This window comes from Lissotriton helveticus, chromosome 9 (assembly GCF_964261635.1).
Source record: "Lissotriton helveticus chromosome 9, aLisHel1.1, whole genome shotgun sequence".
Classification (NCBI taxonomy): domain Eukaryota; kingdom Metazoa; phylum Chordata; class Amphibia; order Caudata; family Salamandridae; genus Lissotriton; species Lissotriton helveticus.
In genome coordinates, this window is record NC_136070.1 from 441,659,902 (window position 1) to 441,678,251 (window position 18,350).

Below are 18,350 nucleotides of genomic sequence, written 5' to 3' on the forward strand. Positions count from 1 at the left end.
GGTCCAGGTGTCTTCGGTACTCACATCCCCTTGTCCCTGAGGTAGTTCTTCGCCTTTGCAGTCTATCTCAAGTTCTGAGTGTGAGTCTTGTCCGGAGAAGGCTTCCTCTGCCGCTGACCCCTCAATGTCTTCTTGGCTGGAGTCTTCGCCGAAGATGTCCAGTATGTCTTTGATGCTTTTACGCTGCATCTCTCAACTTCAAGCCTGGCTATCGGAACGATCTTCAAGCATCAGTTTTCTTCCTTGTGCTCCGGAGACAATTACAAGTTGCACACCTTGAGTGAGTCAGTGTGCGGATACTTCGCATGCCACCGAGGACAGAATTTAAACTGAGTCCAATCCATCGACGGAGAGCAAACAGGGCGCGGTTAGGCCTCGAAGGCCGTCCACGAAGCTTTCCTAACGAATGTGGATTCCGATCTCGTAACGATACGCGGAGAAGTGGGAATGGGTACGGAAACAATACTGTCGAGGGTAGAAAGGAGTGTGCGTCAAAGAGAACCCGAAGAATGGTTTCGAAACGTAGCGCAGCAATACACGTCCGAACCGAATGGCAGAGAAAAACAATCTAACAATGGAGTTGATGGCCATGCGCACTATCACCAAAAGGAGGAGTCTGCTTACCGCATGAGTAGGAAAGAGTTCTTTGAAAAAAACAACATGCAAACATCCAGCTCCAACACTAGATGACAGGAATATGCAAAGCATGTGTATCTACAGCACACATACCTCAAACTGCATGTTTTGGGACCCCACCTCTTCTCTCCCCCCCTTTTTAGGTCTCGCCTGTCGATGCGCATGCGCATCGAGCTTGCGAGCCTATTGCGGCTTAAACAGTCTTTAACCAAGTTGCAAGGAATCGTGGCGATTCCTTGCAGTGCCCGTGACTTTTAAGCTCAATGCGCATGTGCATTGAGCTTAAAAGCGCGTGCACATCAGTTCCCTCAGCCGCAATCGCCGTCTGTTCCCTCAGCCGCATTCCTCCGACACCTTTTGAAGTGAAGCTTAGCTTCACTTCAAAGGCCCCGGCTTCTTCACACCCACATGCCGCTCTCCCCGCTCCGCCCCCTCCCGCCGTGTCCACTTCACTTTGACGGCCGCAGGCCGTCTCTCGTGTTTCTGCTTGTTTTTTTAAACCTCCCATCTGGGATACACACTGACCTCGCACTGAGGGGTGTTGCGCATGCTGGTTTTGAAAACCTTTCCACAGTTAGCAACAGGCCACTTAAATGAGGGGCAACACTGATCTGTCTCGCCAGGAAATACAAGCTTTAAACAAAAACATTTAAAATTATGTTTTGCTGCACAGCGCTCAGAAAATGTGTAACCTCATGGGAAAACACTTCTTTCAACTTGCGCATCTCCCGGCTCCAAAATTCAAATAGATGCGTTATTTTTCCAAAAACATGAACACGTGAACTAAGAATACCGTGCTCTGCAGTCCCCAGGTTCGGCCGGCAGTTATAGCTCCGGTGAATTTCATTCTCCATATTTGGCACGACCCAATAAAATTGCTTCCTCTCCGCTAGCAAATTCGGGATCGAAGTTCCCGTATGTTTCCACGTATGTAAATCCAGGTCTGTCTGCCCCAGAGATGGGCTGCCCGGCGTGCTCTATAAAACATGGAAGTAAATAGGCTTTCCTAAAGCCGTGGCTTTAAGCAGATTTGTAAAGCATTAGTACTAAACATTCCAGCCTTGTCATCTGGTTGTTTATGCTTCTTTTCAGCAATCACAGTATGTTAGCTTGGTGAAGATAATGCCTCTTTTTTTATATCTATGGCACACAAATGCAATGGACCTATTGCCGCCTGACACCACTGCAGCTCACCCCTCTCTGACCCTTTCTCATATTCTTTCTATTTGTGTCTGCCGCTCATTCTCTCTATGTCTTGCTGTCTCTATATGTCTCTCCCGCATCACCTCCCTCCCATCTTTCAGGCCGTGCGACAGAACTTTTTTAATTATTTCCAGGCTCCTCACAACTTGTTTATATAGCGCAGACTTTACCCGAAGGTGTCAGAGCGCTTCACAAACCCACTTCACTACCCACTACCCAACCCCTGCCGCCGGACAGCGGCACTCACAGCGGCTAACACGTCACTCACCCCACTGAAAATGTCACACTTAGCAAACCAAAACCTTGGCTGCTATGTGCATTTCTTAAACTGTATTCTCCTTATGTTTGTAACATTAAATTAGTCTGTGTATTGTCGGAATGGTGCCAACCCCGTAACGCACAGATCCGATGTGAGGGACCGCCTACTGGATTATAGTCATCACCCACCCTGTTCTCCTTATCTGGAAAAAATTCCTTCATTTAGATGGCCTCGCCCCCCCATTCACCCTTTAACCAGACCCCTCGCTATCTCTTCTTTAGCTGCCTAAATTACTGCCCACCGCTCCCCCTCCCGCTTTTTTGCCTCAGTCTAAACCCAATCAGTTCCCTCTATCCTGCCTTCTGATCCTCCCTCCAAGCGCTCCCCGTGACAACACAGTTCAGCAAACAGAAATTAGCTTCCCTGCATCCCCCATGGGATGCAGGGAAGGTCTCGCCCCCTCCCTTCTCCAACCCCTCCCCACTCTCTCTCCCAGCACAGCACCATCAAAAAACCCCAGCCGACAGTGCAATAGGTCTCGCAGCATTTGAGTTAGAGCTTTTAGAAATGTTTATGGCTTTTTTTATTTGTAATTCTTTAGCATTGGCTACAGGAAACAAAAATGCTAAAGATTTTCAAAAAAAAACCATAAACAATTCTAAAAGCACTAACTCTAATGATGCGAGACCTATTGCATTTCCAATGCTTGTTTTTTCTTTGCACTCCCTTAACTAATCACCACAAAACTTTGGCTAATGATGCAATGTAGAAAACAGAATAGGTTTGCAAACATTTGTGGGAATTCATCCAACAGTGACAGTTATAAGCAAGGAAAAATATGAAGAATTTCAGTCTCTGGTAATCCTAATTATTTTTTTCCCACTGAAAAACTACAGTTAAAAATTGAGTTAAGGTTCGCTCACTCAAACACATAAAACCACTGAAATTCGCCAGTTATGGTTATGAACGCACACAATATACTTACACCATCCACCAAGATGTTCTCCTGTTAACTGTTTTTGTGTGTCTAGATATTTTGTGCATGGTGGCGTTATGTCATGTGTTGTATGCATGCATAACCATACATTTTTTTCTATATAATGAAATATAATGATTTTTTTTTTACATAACATGAAAACAAACTGCAGTAGTGGTGCAGGTAAATTCGCACTAAAAAATGTCTTCCACTATGCCCGTCCCGTTAAACCAAAACAATAACTTTTTCCCCAGTGAATTTCATAGGATTTGTTATATTTTATATATATATATATATATATATATATATATATATATATATATATATATATATTTATATTCCATTGATAAATTTCGCCAATCCTCCAGCCTCAAATGACGGCTGGCTTCGAGCGAGGGAGCGACCCCTCAAATATTTGCGAAGATGCTGTTTGTCGTGCAAAAAGCGAAGCTCAAGCCCAAATTCTTATAGCGTGTTATTTATTATAACAAAAGCGTCAAAAAACACCCGACGCGTTTCGGTGCAGCCGCACCTTGGTCACGGGTAAATCTGTTTCATGAATGCCTCCATTATCTAGTGCTTTAAACATAAAGATAAAAGTAGGACTACCCGTCCCAACACTGCTACTTTCACATGAACACTGGCAGACATCTTTGATAGTCACCGACATTCGTCTAAATAATATAGCAAATACTGTGGTTATTACATACATACATTTTATGCATGGATTAACAACTATTGCATCATAGTCTATTTACTGTCTCTGTAAATTCTTTCTGACATGATAAAGTACCAAACCAGTGTTCCTCAAATTCCGCCACTGGGGGCATGTCGACCCGCTAAAGTTCATCCCGCCCTAGTTGGCGTATCGATGTACCAGCCAGAAATATTTGAAACATGTAATTCCAATTGTGCCCAAGTGGGCTCAATTGTAATTATATGCTTCGACTATTTTTGGCTGATACATCGATACGCCCACTAGGGCGGGATGAACTTTAGACGGATGTGAGCCCACTTGGGCACAATTGTAATTACATGTTTCAAATATTTTTGGCTGGTACATCGATACGCCCACTAGGGCGGGATGAACTTTAGAGGGTCGGCATGCCCCCAGTGGCGGAATTTGAGGAACACTGGTTTGGTACTTTATCATGTCAGAAAGAATTTACAGTGACAGTAAATAGACTATGATGCAATAGTTGTTAATCCATGCATAAAATGTGCGTATGTAATAACCACGGTATTTGCTATATTATTTAGACGAATGTCGGTGACTATCAAAGATGTCTGCCAGTGTTCATGTGAAAGTAGCAGTGTTGGGACGGGTAGTCCTACTTTTATTTTTATGTTTAAAGCACTAGATAACGGAGGCATTCATGAAACAGATTTACCCGTGACCAAGGTGCGGCTGCACTGAAACGCGTCTGGTGTTTAATGACACTTTTGTTATAATAAATAACACGCTATAAGAATTAGGGCTTGAGCTTCGCTTTTTGCACGATAAACAGCATCTTCGCAAATATATATTATATATATCTTACTGGCGGTTGCCAGTAGGTAGATATAGTTAGGGCCTATTTTCCATAGGAAATCCGCAACATTCTATTTGGAATAACTGTGGCGCCGGTTGACGAATCTTCGCGAAATTGTCAAAACTGGTGGTCCGCTCCTATTCTGAAAGTTTGGGGGTGATTAGTCAAGCAGGGGCTGAGAAAAAAGGGGGTCCCAAAACGTGTTTTCCCCATGCAATTTCCCATAGGAACCTTTAATCGCAGCTACAGCCCGAACTGCTGAACGGAAATACACCAAATTTGGCAAAGAGGTAGTCCTTGGTTCAGACTCGTGCCTTTTTGTTAAATGGTGTAAATCTGTTCAGTAGTTTTTTAGATATTAAAGGAAAACCTATAGATATATCTGGGCGGAGCCTAACAACACATCTCATTGTGAGATCTGATTGGCTGTCAGCATTTCATCCAAGAAGTGTTGGCAGCCATCTTGGGACCAATATACATGATAGCACCTCATTAAAAAGCATTGCAGTTAATAGAAGGTTTTAAGACTTTAGTTACATTATCAATCATTTGTTGATGGTACCATACTCATTTTAGGAATTGTGGTGTGTTCTAAGGTGATTGTACCATGTGCAAAAGCCTTCTGCGGGGATATCATGAATCATGTTTGAGAGAAAACTATTTTCTCATGCTTTTCCCACAGAGGTTTGGAAAGTGATCTATAAGCTAAACTAAGAGCATATTTTCTGTAAATTCACATTATCTTTCTCAGTCGTGTGAGAATGAAGTCTGACATTGTCAGTAAAACATGTACATCCAACAAGGGCAGAGACTGTCAGTTGATTCCTTTGTGTTCTACTGCAGCTTCCCAGAGTTTTCTAAACAACAACTAGAGTGCTAACAGCCTTACTTAAGTCAAAAGTATAGCTCGCCTGAAGCCATCTTGATTGGAATAAAGTGGTAACTCTTAAAACATTTCATTTAAAAAGGAACACAGTGAGGGGGTTCCTTTTGCCATAGAAAGTATGATTAGTGCTGCAGAAAGAAAAATTATGGCACATTTTGAGTGACTTCTCTCAAATCCTCTTCTATTTCATTAAAACAAATTCTGACATGCAGACTGAAATATGCACTTGAATACCAGCAGCAGACTTCCCTGGTGAGCAGTAGCTATATTACAGTGATCTAATGAGCAACTAGAGTGCTAACATTCTGAATTTATGGCAAATGTGTGACATATCTGAATGCCTTCTTGATGGACTCAGTGAATTTTTTTTTAATTGTATTTCTTACTGAGGAGACTGTAGTAAATGAGGAAACATAACAAATAAGTCTCCCAAGATGGCCACCAGAGACAAAAGAGCCCAAATGTAGCACAAATATCACCCAGATGTAGACCAATGACAGAATGTCCCACAGTGTTCTAAAGAAGAACTAGAGCGCTAACAGTCTTACTTATGACAAATCGATTGGAATAATGTGGTAACACTTAAAACATTTAATTTGCAGAGGAACAAAATGGGGGGTTTCATTTTGCCATAGAAATTATGATTAGTGCTGCAGAAAGAAAAATTAGTGCACATTTTGACTTCTCAAATCCTCTTCTATTTCATTAAACAATTCCGACATGCAGACTGAAACATGCACTTTGAATACCAGCAGCAGACTTCCGTGGTGTGCAGTAGCTTTACTGCAGTGATCTAATGAGCAACTAGAGTGCTAACATTCAGAATTTATGGCAAATGTGTGACATATCTGAATACCTTCTTGATGGAATCAAAGTAAAAAATCAAAGCATTCCTACTGAGGAGACTGCAGTAAATGAAGAAATTAGGAAACTTCGTAACAAATCTCGCAAGATGGCCACCAGAGACAAAAGAGCCCAAATGTAGCACAAATATCACCCAGATGTAGCCCAATTACAGAATGTCCCAGAGTGTTCTAAAGAACAACTAGAGCGTTAACAGTCTTACTTATGACAAAAGTATGGCACACCTGAAGCCACCTTGATTGGAATAATGAGGTAGCACTTAAAACATTTAATTTACCAAGGAACAACATGAGGAGATTCATTTTGCCATAGAAATTATGATTAGTGCTGCAGAAAGAAAAATTAGGGCACATTTTGACTTCTCAAATACTCTTCTATTTAATAAAAAATGATGACATGCAGACTGAAACATGCACTTTGAATACCAGCAGCAGACTTCACTGGTGAGCAGTAGCTTTACTCAGTCATCTAATGAGCAACTAGAGTGCTGACATTCAGAATTTAATGGAAAATGTCTGACACATCTGAATGCCTTCTTGATGGAACCAAAGTAAAAAAAACTGAAAGTATTTCCTACTGAGGAGACTGTAGTAAATGAGGAAATTAGGAAACTTCATAACAAATAAGTCTCCCAGACGTGGGTCCCGTGCTCTCCATGCCACTGGAGTCCAGCGTCGCGTACCGTATTGCACATGTGTTGTGAATGCGCGGGAGCAGGAGTTGCAGACTGGTCGTTTACCAATCGCTCACATCATATTAAATGTATATGATGTAACTGAAAAACACACACACGTCGCACAAGAAGGACACTTTGTGGAAATTAACTGAACCGTGCACGTAGAAATATTCTGAGGATCCTTCAGATTCCTATGGGGAAGGAGGGGCAAGATCCACGAGGATTTATTGTAAACTTGTTTAAAAAAGCTTTCCCTGAAGTGACCTGGTGGGATTGGGATAGAGGAATTGAACGTGCTCAAAGGTTCCCATTTAATATTTGTTTGAGACCAGGAGCTTTTCTGGTTTCTTTCAACAGCTTTCTGGCGCGAGAAGAGGCGTTTACACTTGCACGAGCTGATAAGAAAAGATGCGGGGTGATGTTGAGTTTTTTGTTCGCCCACATTTGTGTCAACGCTCCGTTGAGCACTGCTGGCAATTCCGACAATTAATTTCAGAATTCCAGTCTAAAGGGGCTCAAGTTTACTTGATGTTCCCTTCAAAGCTAAAAGTAGTATTTCATGAGCGTACTCGCTTCTTTACCAGCATTGGCGCTGCCAAAGAATTTCTAAGCTCCATTTACTTTAGCTAGGTCGACTTCTGTTGGTTCTTTGTATTTTCATATATATTTTTTTTCCACTCCCTCTAATCTTCTGTGTGGCTGGTTGCTCCTGCCGTACTTTGGGAGGGGGGGAAGTTGCTCTTTCCTTCCCAAGTCGCAGGACCCACAGGTGAAGGCAGGGGGCTTATGGCGAGCTCGCATCTACAGGACTATGTGTCCTAAAGCCTTGTTAAGGGGGGGAGGGATGAGGGTTGGGGGTGGAAGGGGCAGGGTATCACCGAGGTGGGGTAAAAGGAGTAGAAATTCCACAGCAGCAAGTAAGCGTTAAAAATACAATTCTTATTTGGCTTCAAAGTGCAGATATATGTAGCAGGTGGCTTAAGTGCTTCTCCAGTGGGCCATCTTTCATATGGTTAGGATTGGGCGTTGTGGAAGGGTGTCTACATCATTACAATGATACATAAAGGGTTAAAAATCTGTTCATTAAATGTTCCAGGTCTTAAAAATTGGGAAAAGCGGAAGAGGGTAGCCGCGGAATTACGATATATTCAGCCAGATCTGGTTTGCATTCAAGAGACCCATATACCCTGGTCTAAACTAAACATCTTAAGGGAGTTGGCGCTCTCATTAATTTTGGCCTCTTCATAAACTGGCATGATCCGTGGGGTTGCTATTCTAGCTAAATCAAATTTATTCACCATTGGACGTATTTTAGCTGACCAGTATGGTCACTGGGTTAATTAATTAATTGTGGGTTTCTAACGCGCTAGAATCGACTCCCGAAGGAGTATCTCTGCGCTATAGACCGCTGGGGAACCCGTCCTGGCTTTCCCTGTGAGATGGTCCCTACTGGGTATCTCCAAGGTGAAACCAGGCATCCCCGGCGTATGTGGGGGGCCGTTGTGGAGATGAGGCAAGCTAATGCCCAGAGTTGCCGAGTGTGATCCCTGGTTAGAGTAGGCACCGAGGCGAGAATTATCGAGTCCGCTGACCCTGGTCCACGACCCTGCCGCGTCGGGAATTGAACCCTGGTTCCGGGCTGTCCTCTGCTTCCGGGTCTGCCGCCTCTAACCAGTGAGCCACACCACTCCAACTGAATGTGGGCTTGGGGGGTGTAAGATTACGGTTTGCACCATTTATGGTTCTAATCTCGAGGAGGCGGAAACCCTAGTGGAATTAAATATGGAATTGGCTTTGTGGGAACAACCTTTGGTAATTTGCGGAGACATTAATATTAATTTGGCTAATCAAGTGTTACAGGAGGGCCCCCAGAAATATAATGGGCGGAAACCACGGGTTTTTAAAGCACTTAGTTAGTGACCATGGTTTAGTGAACGCCTGGGGTAAGTTAAAGAATTCTGATCCGGGCTTTACGTTTTATTCTTATCCCCACAAAAAGCTAGTTAGATTGGATTATATTTTTGCGCCCTCTTCTTTTTAGGTCTCGCTATTATATCCCGCAGGGATTAATAGGCGAGTATATAGTAGGCAAAACAAACTCTTGACCAAGTGCGGCTTACGTCCAGTTCATGTGATCCAGTCGTGTGAGACGCTCGTGCACGTCAAACCCATCAGCCTCACACCAGACTTCAATGGAATGCGCTCCCACAGCTCCCCCGCCCCCTGCCATCAGACTTCAAAGCAATGTGCTCCGCCCCGCCCCCCCCACAGCAATGCCAAGAGCTTGTTTACAATAACGTTCTCGTGTTGAACATTCCCTCCCTTCCACCATCACCTGCTCGTGTTTTTACAATAACGACATTCTCGTGTTACTTGCAGCTTCGCGTTGCCTCTCCTCATGTTGTACTCTCCCTTCCACCACCACCATCTCCTGCCTCGGCTCAGATTGGTTGCACCAACAGGGCAGAGATGAATGCTGGTTTTTTTTCTTATTATTATTACCTCCCTCATGTAAGTTTCTTCGATGTTCCTCTATGTTACCCAGTCACCAGCCTGTTGCGCTCGCCAGTGTGCTTCTTCCCACTGTGTTTTATTTTTTTAGACAATGATTTGCCCAGAATGACAGGATGTTGAGCCAACGCAGAGACTCGAACCTGGTTCCTCCCCTTGCAAAGCCAGCAGCTCTGGCCATAACACCACATGCTTTCCCCAGAGTTGCTTTCACTTTCAACCTCACAACCTCCCTCATTTTGCTTCGGCGTGCTCCCCTCCTCGTTACTCCCCTCCACCACCATTATCTGCATTCAGCCCACGTTGCTCCAGGAACAATACATTGCTGTCGGAAATGAACGCTGTAAACAATAAGATGATATGTCGGCCTAATGTAAACGTTACGCTGCAAGGCATTGTGTCAATCCTTTAAAGTAAACTGCAGGTAATGTGTAATATTTGTTCCGGAAAACGTGTGTGTCCTCCAGACACCACTCACCTCGCATTTATGTTTTAACTTTATTTCTCTTAGAGTCCGAGATAGTTGCCTACTGCGCTTGCATAAACTCCAACCGTAACACCGGTTTTGTTCTGACCTGCACGTTTCTCTGTCTGTGTCTTCTGTTTGCTACTGCTGGAAGGTTCCCATGCATGCACCACAGCCTGTGCAAACTCCACCATAAAGCATGAAGCACATACTGCAGTTTTTATTTAAAGCTAGTTAGGTAGCTAAACTGGGACAGTGGCAGTGCTGTTTAGACAACAGAGAAGGGACACAGCTTGAAAACACTCGACTTGTTAATCCTCCTTGTGATAAGACCAGCCACTGCCGCTCCGCGGAAAAGTTCGCTCGAGCTGTCTCCTTCACTAATCCCCACCTCTCGGTCTTGTCTGTCTCACCTACCTCCAGCGAGCTGTCTCCTTCACTAATCAATTACGGTGTCAAATGCCTATATTTTTTTAACCTGTACTTTCAATGATAATATTCAATTAATATTTTTGGGTTAACAAGGCTTTTGCTTAAAAGCACCATTCTGCTTACAATTGATCGTAATTCACACTTTTTACTGTACCCTTGTGAGACATTGCTTATTACATGTAAATATTTTATAAGTGCCTGTTTCATATTTAGCCCTACTTTTACTTTATGGGCAGTTTTCTTTCCTGTGAACTCGCATTCATGGTACTGGAGTAATTCATTATAATTTTTATTTTTTTCACTGTTTTAACTCAGGCCGTGTTTAGCTGGGATTCCATGCTCCCGTTGGGTTGGTGTTAATCTTGAATTGCTTTCAGTCTTCAAAACCAACACTCGCCCTTACCTTTTCACCATTGCTTTTAAATTCTGCATATTTTATAGAAAATTAATGTTTTGAGGTTAACCAGGCTTTCGCTTACAAGCACCATTCGCTTGTTCTTTGATGTAAAGAGGACACGCACCACAGCTGTTGTAGTGGACAAGCAATTGAAGTCCAAGTGATTGTGATATTTTCAGAGCAATAAAAGGCAAATGATACATTCAGCAAGTGAATTTTTTTGTGAGAATAAGAGAGCGGTATGGTATTTGGGAACAGCAGTTGTTTCATTATGTGCTGAGGAACAGTATTGCTCTGTGAATGTCCGTTCCAGTACAAAATGCCCAGCTTTGCCAAACTACTCGCAGAAATAGTTAGCTGTTGACATCTGTTTCTGAAGTGATTGTTTTTCACGCGCTCTTCAAGTCACCATTTGCCAGCATGCAGCCGCTAGCGCTTTCATCCCTATCACTCCCCCCTCTCCTACTTCCCCTCCCACACAGCATCGAGCCGTGAAGACTTGTTTTAGGTCTCATTTTATTCTTTCTAGCATGCCGCATTAACATTAGTTCTATTATATAAACAGGCACACACAAAGATGAGATGCTGAATGTGTTTCGCGCAGCATAGCTTGGCCATCCGCCCAAATCTTGGGCAGAAGCCACCATCGTGGTCTTCTGCAAAAAGCTGGATCTGGTGGGATCATATTGTCTGATTTTGCTACTAAATTGCGACAGTAAGATGTATTCTAAGATCTTGGCAAATCGGCTATCTAAAGTAATTAGTTTATTAGTCTCTCTAAATCAACACGGTTTCAAACCTCTGCAAGGAACTGTCATGTGAACAAAGTGATAACATTTGATATCACAGCATCACTCAGCGCCACCACAGCATCACTCAGCGCCACCACAGCATCACTCAGCGCCACCACAGCATCACTCAGCGCCACCACAGCATCACTCAGCGCCACCACAGCATCACTCAGCGCTACCACAGCATCACTCAGCGCTACCACAGCATCACTCAGCGCTACCACAGCATCACTCAGCGCTACCACAGCATCACTCAGCGCTACCACAGCATCACTCAGCGCTACCACAGCATCACTCAGCACTACCACAGCACTACCACAGCATCACTCAGCACACAACAATATCACTCAGCATCACTCAGCGCTACCACAGCATCACTCAGCACTACCACAGCATCACTCCGCACACAACAATATCACTCAGCACCACCACAGCATCACTCAGGGCCACCACAGCATCTCTCAGCACCATCACACTAGGATAACTCAGCACAACCATATATTGCATGCATTGAAAAACGGGATTTAGGTTTGATTTTATTAGACGCGGAGAAAGTGTTTGATCGGATGGATTTGGCAGCCGATTTATGACTGCTTTGCAGGCACTTTATAAGACCCCAACTGCAAAAATGTCTGCCATGGGCTTATTATCGGATGCTGTGTCTATTACCAGGGGTACTAGGCAAGGCTGTCCATCCCCTTTTATTTGCCCTTTACATTAATCCTTTTGTTGAACAACTAGCTAATAATCCCCGCATTCAGCCTTTTTCTGTACGTGACTATCAATTTTCCGTTTTTGCATATGCGGATGATATTGCTGTAACCACTGCGGACCCCTCTTTAGCATTAGTAGAGATTTAACAACTAGCGACAGTGTTTGGTCAAATACCTGGGTACAAACTCAATGTGGCGAAAACACAAATTTTGTGCTCAGGTAGCATCGTATGGTCAGATGCTAGAGTAGTAAAAGAGGTGACTTATCTGGGCATTAAAATACGAGCTTCTATGTGCGAGGTGATTGATGCCAATTGGAATTCACTGTTACAGAGTGTTAGAGAATCACTAGACAAATGGGGGCACTTAAATTTTACGTTAATCGGACGCAGCAATATCATAAAAATGAATATCCTTCCCAAAGTTTTATATTTATTTCGTTCAATTCCTTTGGAAGTATTAAGGGCCGAGTTATAACATCTTTAATCGATTTGTGGAAAGTTTATTTGGGCTCCTGGCAGGCCCAGACGTGCAATGCGATTTATGACGCTCCCAGTCGATGAGGGGGGCTAGCTATACCAGATTTTACTTTATATTTCTACACATGCTATTTGTTAAAAATGCAGGTTTTATTAACGGGGGAGGGAACCACGACTATAGCTGAGGCTCCGTCGATCTTTGAAATACTTATGGGCCCAGTTGCCAGACAGTGTTTATTTAGAGAAGTTGATGGGAGTTATTTCAAGCGCACACGGTTTAAAGTGTTGGACAGTGCGTACAAAGTATGGAAGAGAATAAAAAAATGTTATTCACTGGAGAAAATAACGTATTATACACCCCTCAATTCTGCAAAAATCTTACCCTCTATATTTGGGGATAATATTGTATATGGTTGGAGAAAGAAAGGATCATTAAATTATGGGATTTTTTTTCTTCGGGGTGCAAGTCTTTTGATGAATTAAACAATACGACTTGTCCAAATTCCAGTTTTTTAAATTTCTCCAGATCCGGGTTTTTATCGCAGACAAAAGTTACTCCAGCAGCCCACTCTCTGATAGAGATGGTCAGTCGACAGGAGAAAATTGGGGCGCTATATCAGCTATTACTGTCCTATAGATCAGATGACCTTCATAAGCACAATGCTAAATGGTCTATGATTTTGGGAGTGCAACATATTTCCATTGAGAAGGCCATAGTTCGTTCTAGGGAGGTATTAATGTCAGCCAATTTGAAGGTACAATTTTTTAAAACTATATTTGATTTATATTACACCCCTGCACGAATGTCCAAATGGGGAGCTGGGTTTGATGGAAATTGTTTCCGATGTGTGGGAGATAATGCAGATAGTCTGCATATTTTCTTATGCTGTTACAGATGACTTAGTTTTTTTTCTGATATAGAGAAATTCTTGTCTATAATTATGAATGCCCCACTGACAATAACTAGGGATGTGGCCTGCTAACAGTCAATTGAATTTATCACATAAGCATCGACATTTGATATTTTTTCTATGTCTGTCGCTCGTCTTTGTATCGCTTCTGAATGGCTTCAAAGAGAGCCCCCAACATTTGAGTTATGGCAGGCTAAAATGTATAACCTGTATGTTAGAATGGAGTTTATTTGCTGTTAAGGGGTAGAAAAAAACGTCAGACTGGTCTCAGCATTTGGGGGGCTTTTAGTGATCACTTTGAATCTTGATATTAGTTATATTCATGTGCTGTATTGTGTTTTTTCTTTTCCTGTATGTGCTACTTTGCTGTTGTGGAGCTATAAAATAAAAAAAATTAAAAAAACAAAGCCTTAGAAATTCACAGAAAAAAACATAGGTTTCAGGGGTGTTATAGTTAGCTGGACATTCCACTCATACAAAGCCTTGGAAATTCCTCCGTTATAGTTAGTTCTGCTAACTATAACTCGCGTGCCCGCAATGCACTGCTGATGATGCCACATATTACATCATTCATGACATGGTCAGTGACATCACGGATGACCTCTCAAATGACATCACTGATGACATCATCCACGTGACAATCTGATACACCTCATCATACACTAGTATAACCTTTCATCACTCACTGTAAAATACAGAGTACCATATTTGAAACCATTGACACACCAATACCAGTTACTACATACCCACTCACTGATTCCTAAGTCTACACACACAACTACCCATTCAACAACAGAATCACTTATACATGCAGTCCCTAATTAATAGAACACTATCAAATGAATGTATACACATATATAGACATTGACACATCAGCAGTCCTCTTAGTCGGTTATGCAGTCATCCTACTCACTCATGAAAAAAATTAATCACTTACATTTACTCACTTACACAATTATACACACAACACCTCATTTATTCACACATAGTGATTTTTTAACATATTAACTATGATTTACTATTATAATTATACACTCATTCTTATAGTTACTCTCACAATCACTTACACTTATTTATATACTCCAACTCACATACAATGCCTTTTATTTTTTTACTTTGTTGAAGATGTACAACTAAAACATATATTTGCTCACCAATACACAAATAAATACCCTCAGACACCCAAACAACTGTTTCCACATGCACTCTTAAACCTAAAAAAACCTAGTCAATCAACCGTTCACACATCTATGCATAGTTACACACACCTCATCCAACCACACACAAACTCAGTGTCCCATACAAATACTCAACCCAAATAATCAAAAACTAATATAAACACTCATGTAGTTAGTGACCAACTGATGCAGCATGTTATACAACAACAGACAGTGATGCACACATTCACATAGTTTAGTTACTAATCCATGTATTAAGTGAGACACTTTTAATAACTCACTTAAATAGACAGTCAAACAGCTACTGAATCCTCCATCCAGACCGTTATATATCCACTCAATCTTCAATACAGATTGGTATATATATATATATATATATATATATAATACATATTTAAATTTCAAACTAAACCACATTCACTGGATGATGTCATCAGTGATTTCACTGTCCATGTCATGAATGATGTAATATATGACATCAGCAGTGCATTGCGGGCGCGCGAGATATAGTTCGCAGAACTAGCTATAACGGAGGAATTTCTACGTTTTGTACGAGTGAAATGTCCAGCTAACTATAACACCCCGAAACCTATGTTTTTTTCTGTGATATATATATATATCCAAAAGCCTCACTTCCAAGAAACGAGCAGAGGACACAGCGGGGAATCTTTCAGCGGTCATTTATTCACCATAGTAAGATAGAGCATAATGCATTTCGGCGTGGGCCTTCATCAGATGCCAGGTTACTGTGGGTTATACTCGCTCCCTCTTTTAAGTGTCAAAAAGCACTCCCATTGGTCGGAGTGAAGCAGGCTCCATTCTTGATTACCTTCAGCTGTGGTCCGGCTCATCAAGGACTCCAATTCCCAGCTTGCATCATTCGGGTAAGTGTTAATAGCGGAGCTGTGTTTGTGCTCATGTGAGTGCTGCTGTGCATGACTAAAGGGGGAATAATAATATATTTTACAACCCCTCCTGTGCACAACTTTTGTTGAAGAATCAGCACCAAATTTGGAAAACCTTTAAAAGCAATTGATTTTTATTGGTGTGTAAGGTTTCGTGCCAATCCATCGGGGGAGGAGCAAAGTTAACAACGTTTTGAGTAGACCTATCACAGGGATGAGAGACATAGATCTATTTTATCTAGGAAGGCCATCGGACTGTTTTCTCCTACTTCAAGGGGCGCACTGTGAGTGCGCTACCTCATAAGGTGCAAGATCATTATACCCGGACAGCTCCTTTCTCTGCTCCTGAGTCTATACTATGGTGCAGACGCAGGGGCAAAGTTCTCTCATTTACATGGGGCCACACAATCTGTACAACAAAAGGGGCTGCACAAGTGTCTGAAACCCTTTCTATAGTACCAAAACGCACCACCCTCCCGGCGAAGAAAGGGACACATTCCCCCTTTGCACCCTCTGGTCCCCTTCACGGTACTTGCCTTTGGTTAATGGTTCGACTTAGACATATGCTACATTAGAACAGTTTGGTAGCTCCAGTAGCCACCAACATCTTTGCCACACTGTAAATTAGCACTCAACTTTATGGTGACAGTGATGCAGAAGTCAATCCATCTGCCAGTGGTGGCCTAAAAACGACCTGCCAGCATCACCAGTACCTTTCTACATGGAGCTTAACTTGCTGTGGCAGTATTGGTGGCATTCTCCTGGCATGTAGAATGTTGGGCAGGTGGCTACAGTGTTACCCAAAGCGTATACAGCTAGAGCAAGCCTACATTTAACTAGTAAGTTTTGTACAACCCCTTTGTCTCATCATTTCCTGTACTTAATTTCTGTAGAATCTACCCACAAGTCTGAGAATGGGGATAGAGCCAGAATTACATTGCCTTAATAAGAAATGAGTCTAAGGCTGTTTCCCCATTATCACTTCTATTTCCACCAACTCAATCACTATAATGTATGGCTCAACTGAATAACAAAACACAAAATTCATGTGGCTCACCCGTGTAACTACCTCCAATTGCACTGTGCAGATGGTAGATTCAAAAATACAGTACGACTTTCTAGAAAAGGTCTGTTAAACCAAATGTAATAGTTTATTTTTGTTTTGCCTATTCATCCTGTTCTTGAGTAAGAAAGCCTTCCAGCTTTTACCACAACAACAAACTTAATCATAAAAGAAGATACTTCATTTAAAAAATCTTTGGCTTCTTTTTAACACACTCACTTTTCAAACAGTTGTTGTGTATTATAAGAAATGAGATGCTATACTAAATACGATTTTGTACTAACTTTATTGTTAGTGTATTATGCAGTCCTAGGGCTACTATCTAAATACTAGTTATTTTCAATTTTCCCAGATGTCGTGCAGTTCTGTATTTGAAGAAAATCAATGGTAATTTGAATATCACATCTGTAAAACAATGTAATGTGTTATTTAGCATTCTCATTAAAGAAATTACTGTGTTTACTTATTTCGCATTTCTCTTTTTCCCTTAAACAAAGGCAGCAAAACTGCTTTATGAATCTCGGGACCAGTAAATACAGCTCTTCCAATGAAACATGAAAACCTCCGAGACCAGCTCCAATATACCTGCCATTGTTTGTGCTGTCATTTTGACATATTTGGTATATTAGGCTGTTTATCCTAATCTCTATATTACATATGCGATTAAGTATGTAACCCAGGCAAACACAGTTGGTTATTTTGGTACAGTTAGTATTCACCTACTTAGTGTGCAATATTTATATATTTTATTAATGCTTTAAATTTAGTCTCATTTAAGGTTTTTGTAAACCTTAATATTTTCAATCTTGTAAAAAGCCTATATAATGTGCACTACTGCTAAAATATAGCACAATTTATTTTTTGTATGTAAGCTGTTGTAATTTGTGGGATTTGCAATACAGCTAACCAAGCAAGATTTCTAGTTCCATCTTTTGTGCACACAGATTATCTTTTGGTTAGGAATCTCAGGTTTGGCTACAAAGATGTACCTGTAAACTATTTGCCTTAGACACCTTTTATAGAAATCATGTTTTTGGACTTATATTGACACACAATAGGGTTAACAACAGATTTGCATCACACTAAACAAACTACACACAAAGATTAAATCATTCTAAAAAAAAAGAGATTGTGAACTATTTTTCTTTGTATTAATGTTTCAAGTTGTCACTTTAAGGTATTCTTTGAACATACAGTATTTTTAAGTATAAATGATTGTTTAAAGTATGAATTTAAAATAGTATTTACGTTTACTACTTTTTATTGTATTAATAGTTAATGCATACAAATAGCTTAAATCAAGCCTCTGTATAGATATTTGATAATGTTGTATGGCATGCCATCTTTTCTTAACCATAAATTGGGGGTTGCTACCTATTTATATATAAAGGTACAATAAACCACTTTGACATATACCTTGATGTTCTGGGATTTTATTTTCCTGATTTGGTATAATGGAAATAATAAGACAC

General features: G+C 41.4%; 1 protein-coding gene across 2 annotated transcripts in view; it reads left to right on the plus strand.

Moving 5' to 3' along the window:
- ZFYVE21 (zinc finger FYVE-type containing 21) overlaps nucleotides 1-18,293 on the plus strand; it is a 220,583-nt gene extending 202,290 nt beyond the window's left edge. For both annotated transcript variants that reach the window (XM_078660263.1, XM_078660264.1), the window contains one exon: nucleotides 17,376-18,293. In XM_078660263.1, coding sequence (XP_078516389.1) covers nucleotides 17,376-17,411 — 36 coding nt within the window. In that variant the 3' untranslated portion in view covers nucleotides 17,412-18,293. The remainder of the gene's footprint in view (nucleotides 1-17,375) is intronic.
- The last annotated feature ends 57 nt before the right edge of the window (nucleotides 18,294-18,350 follow it).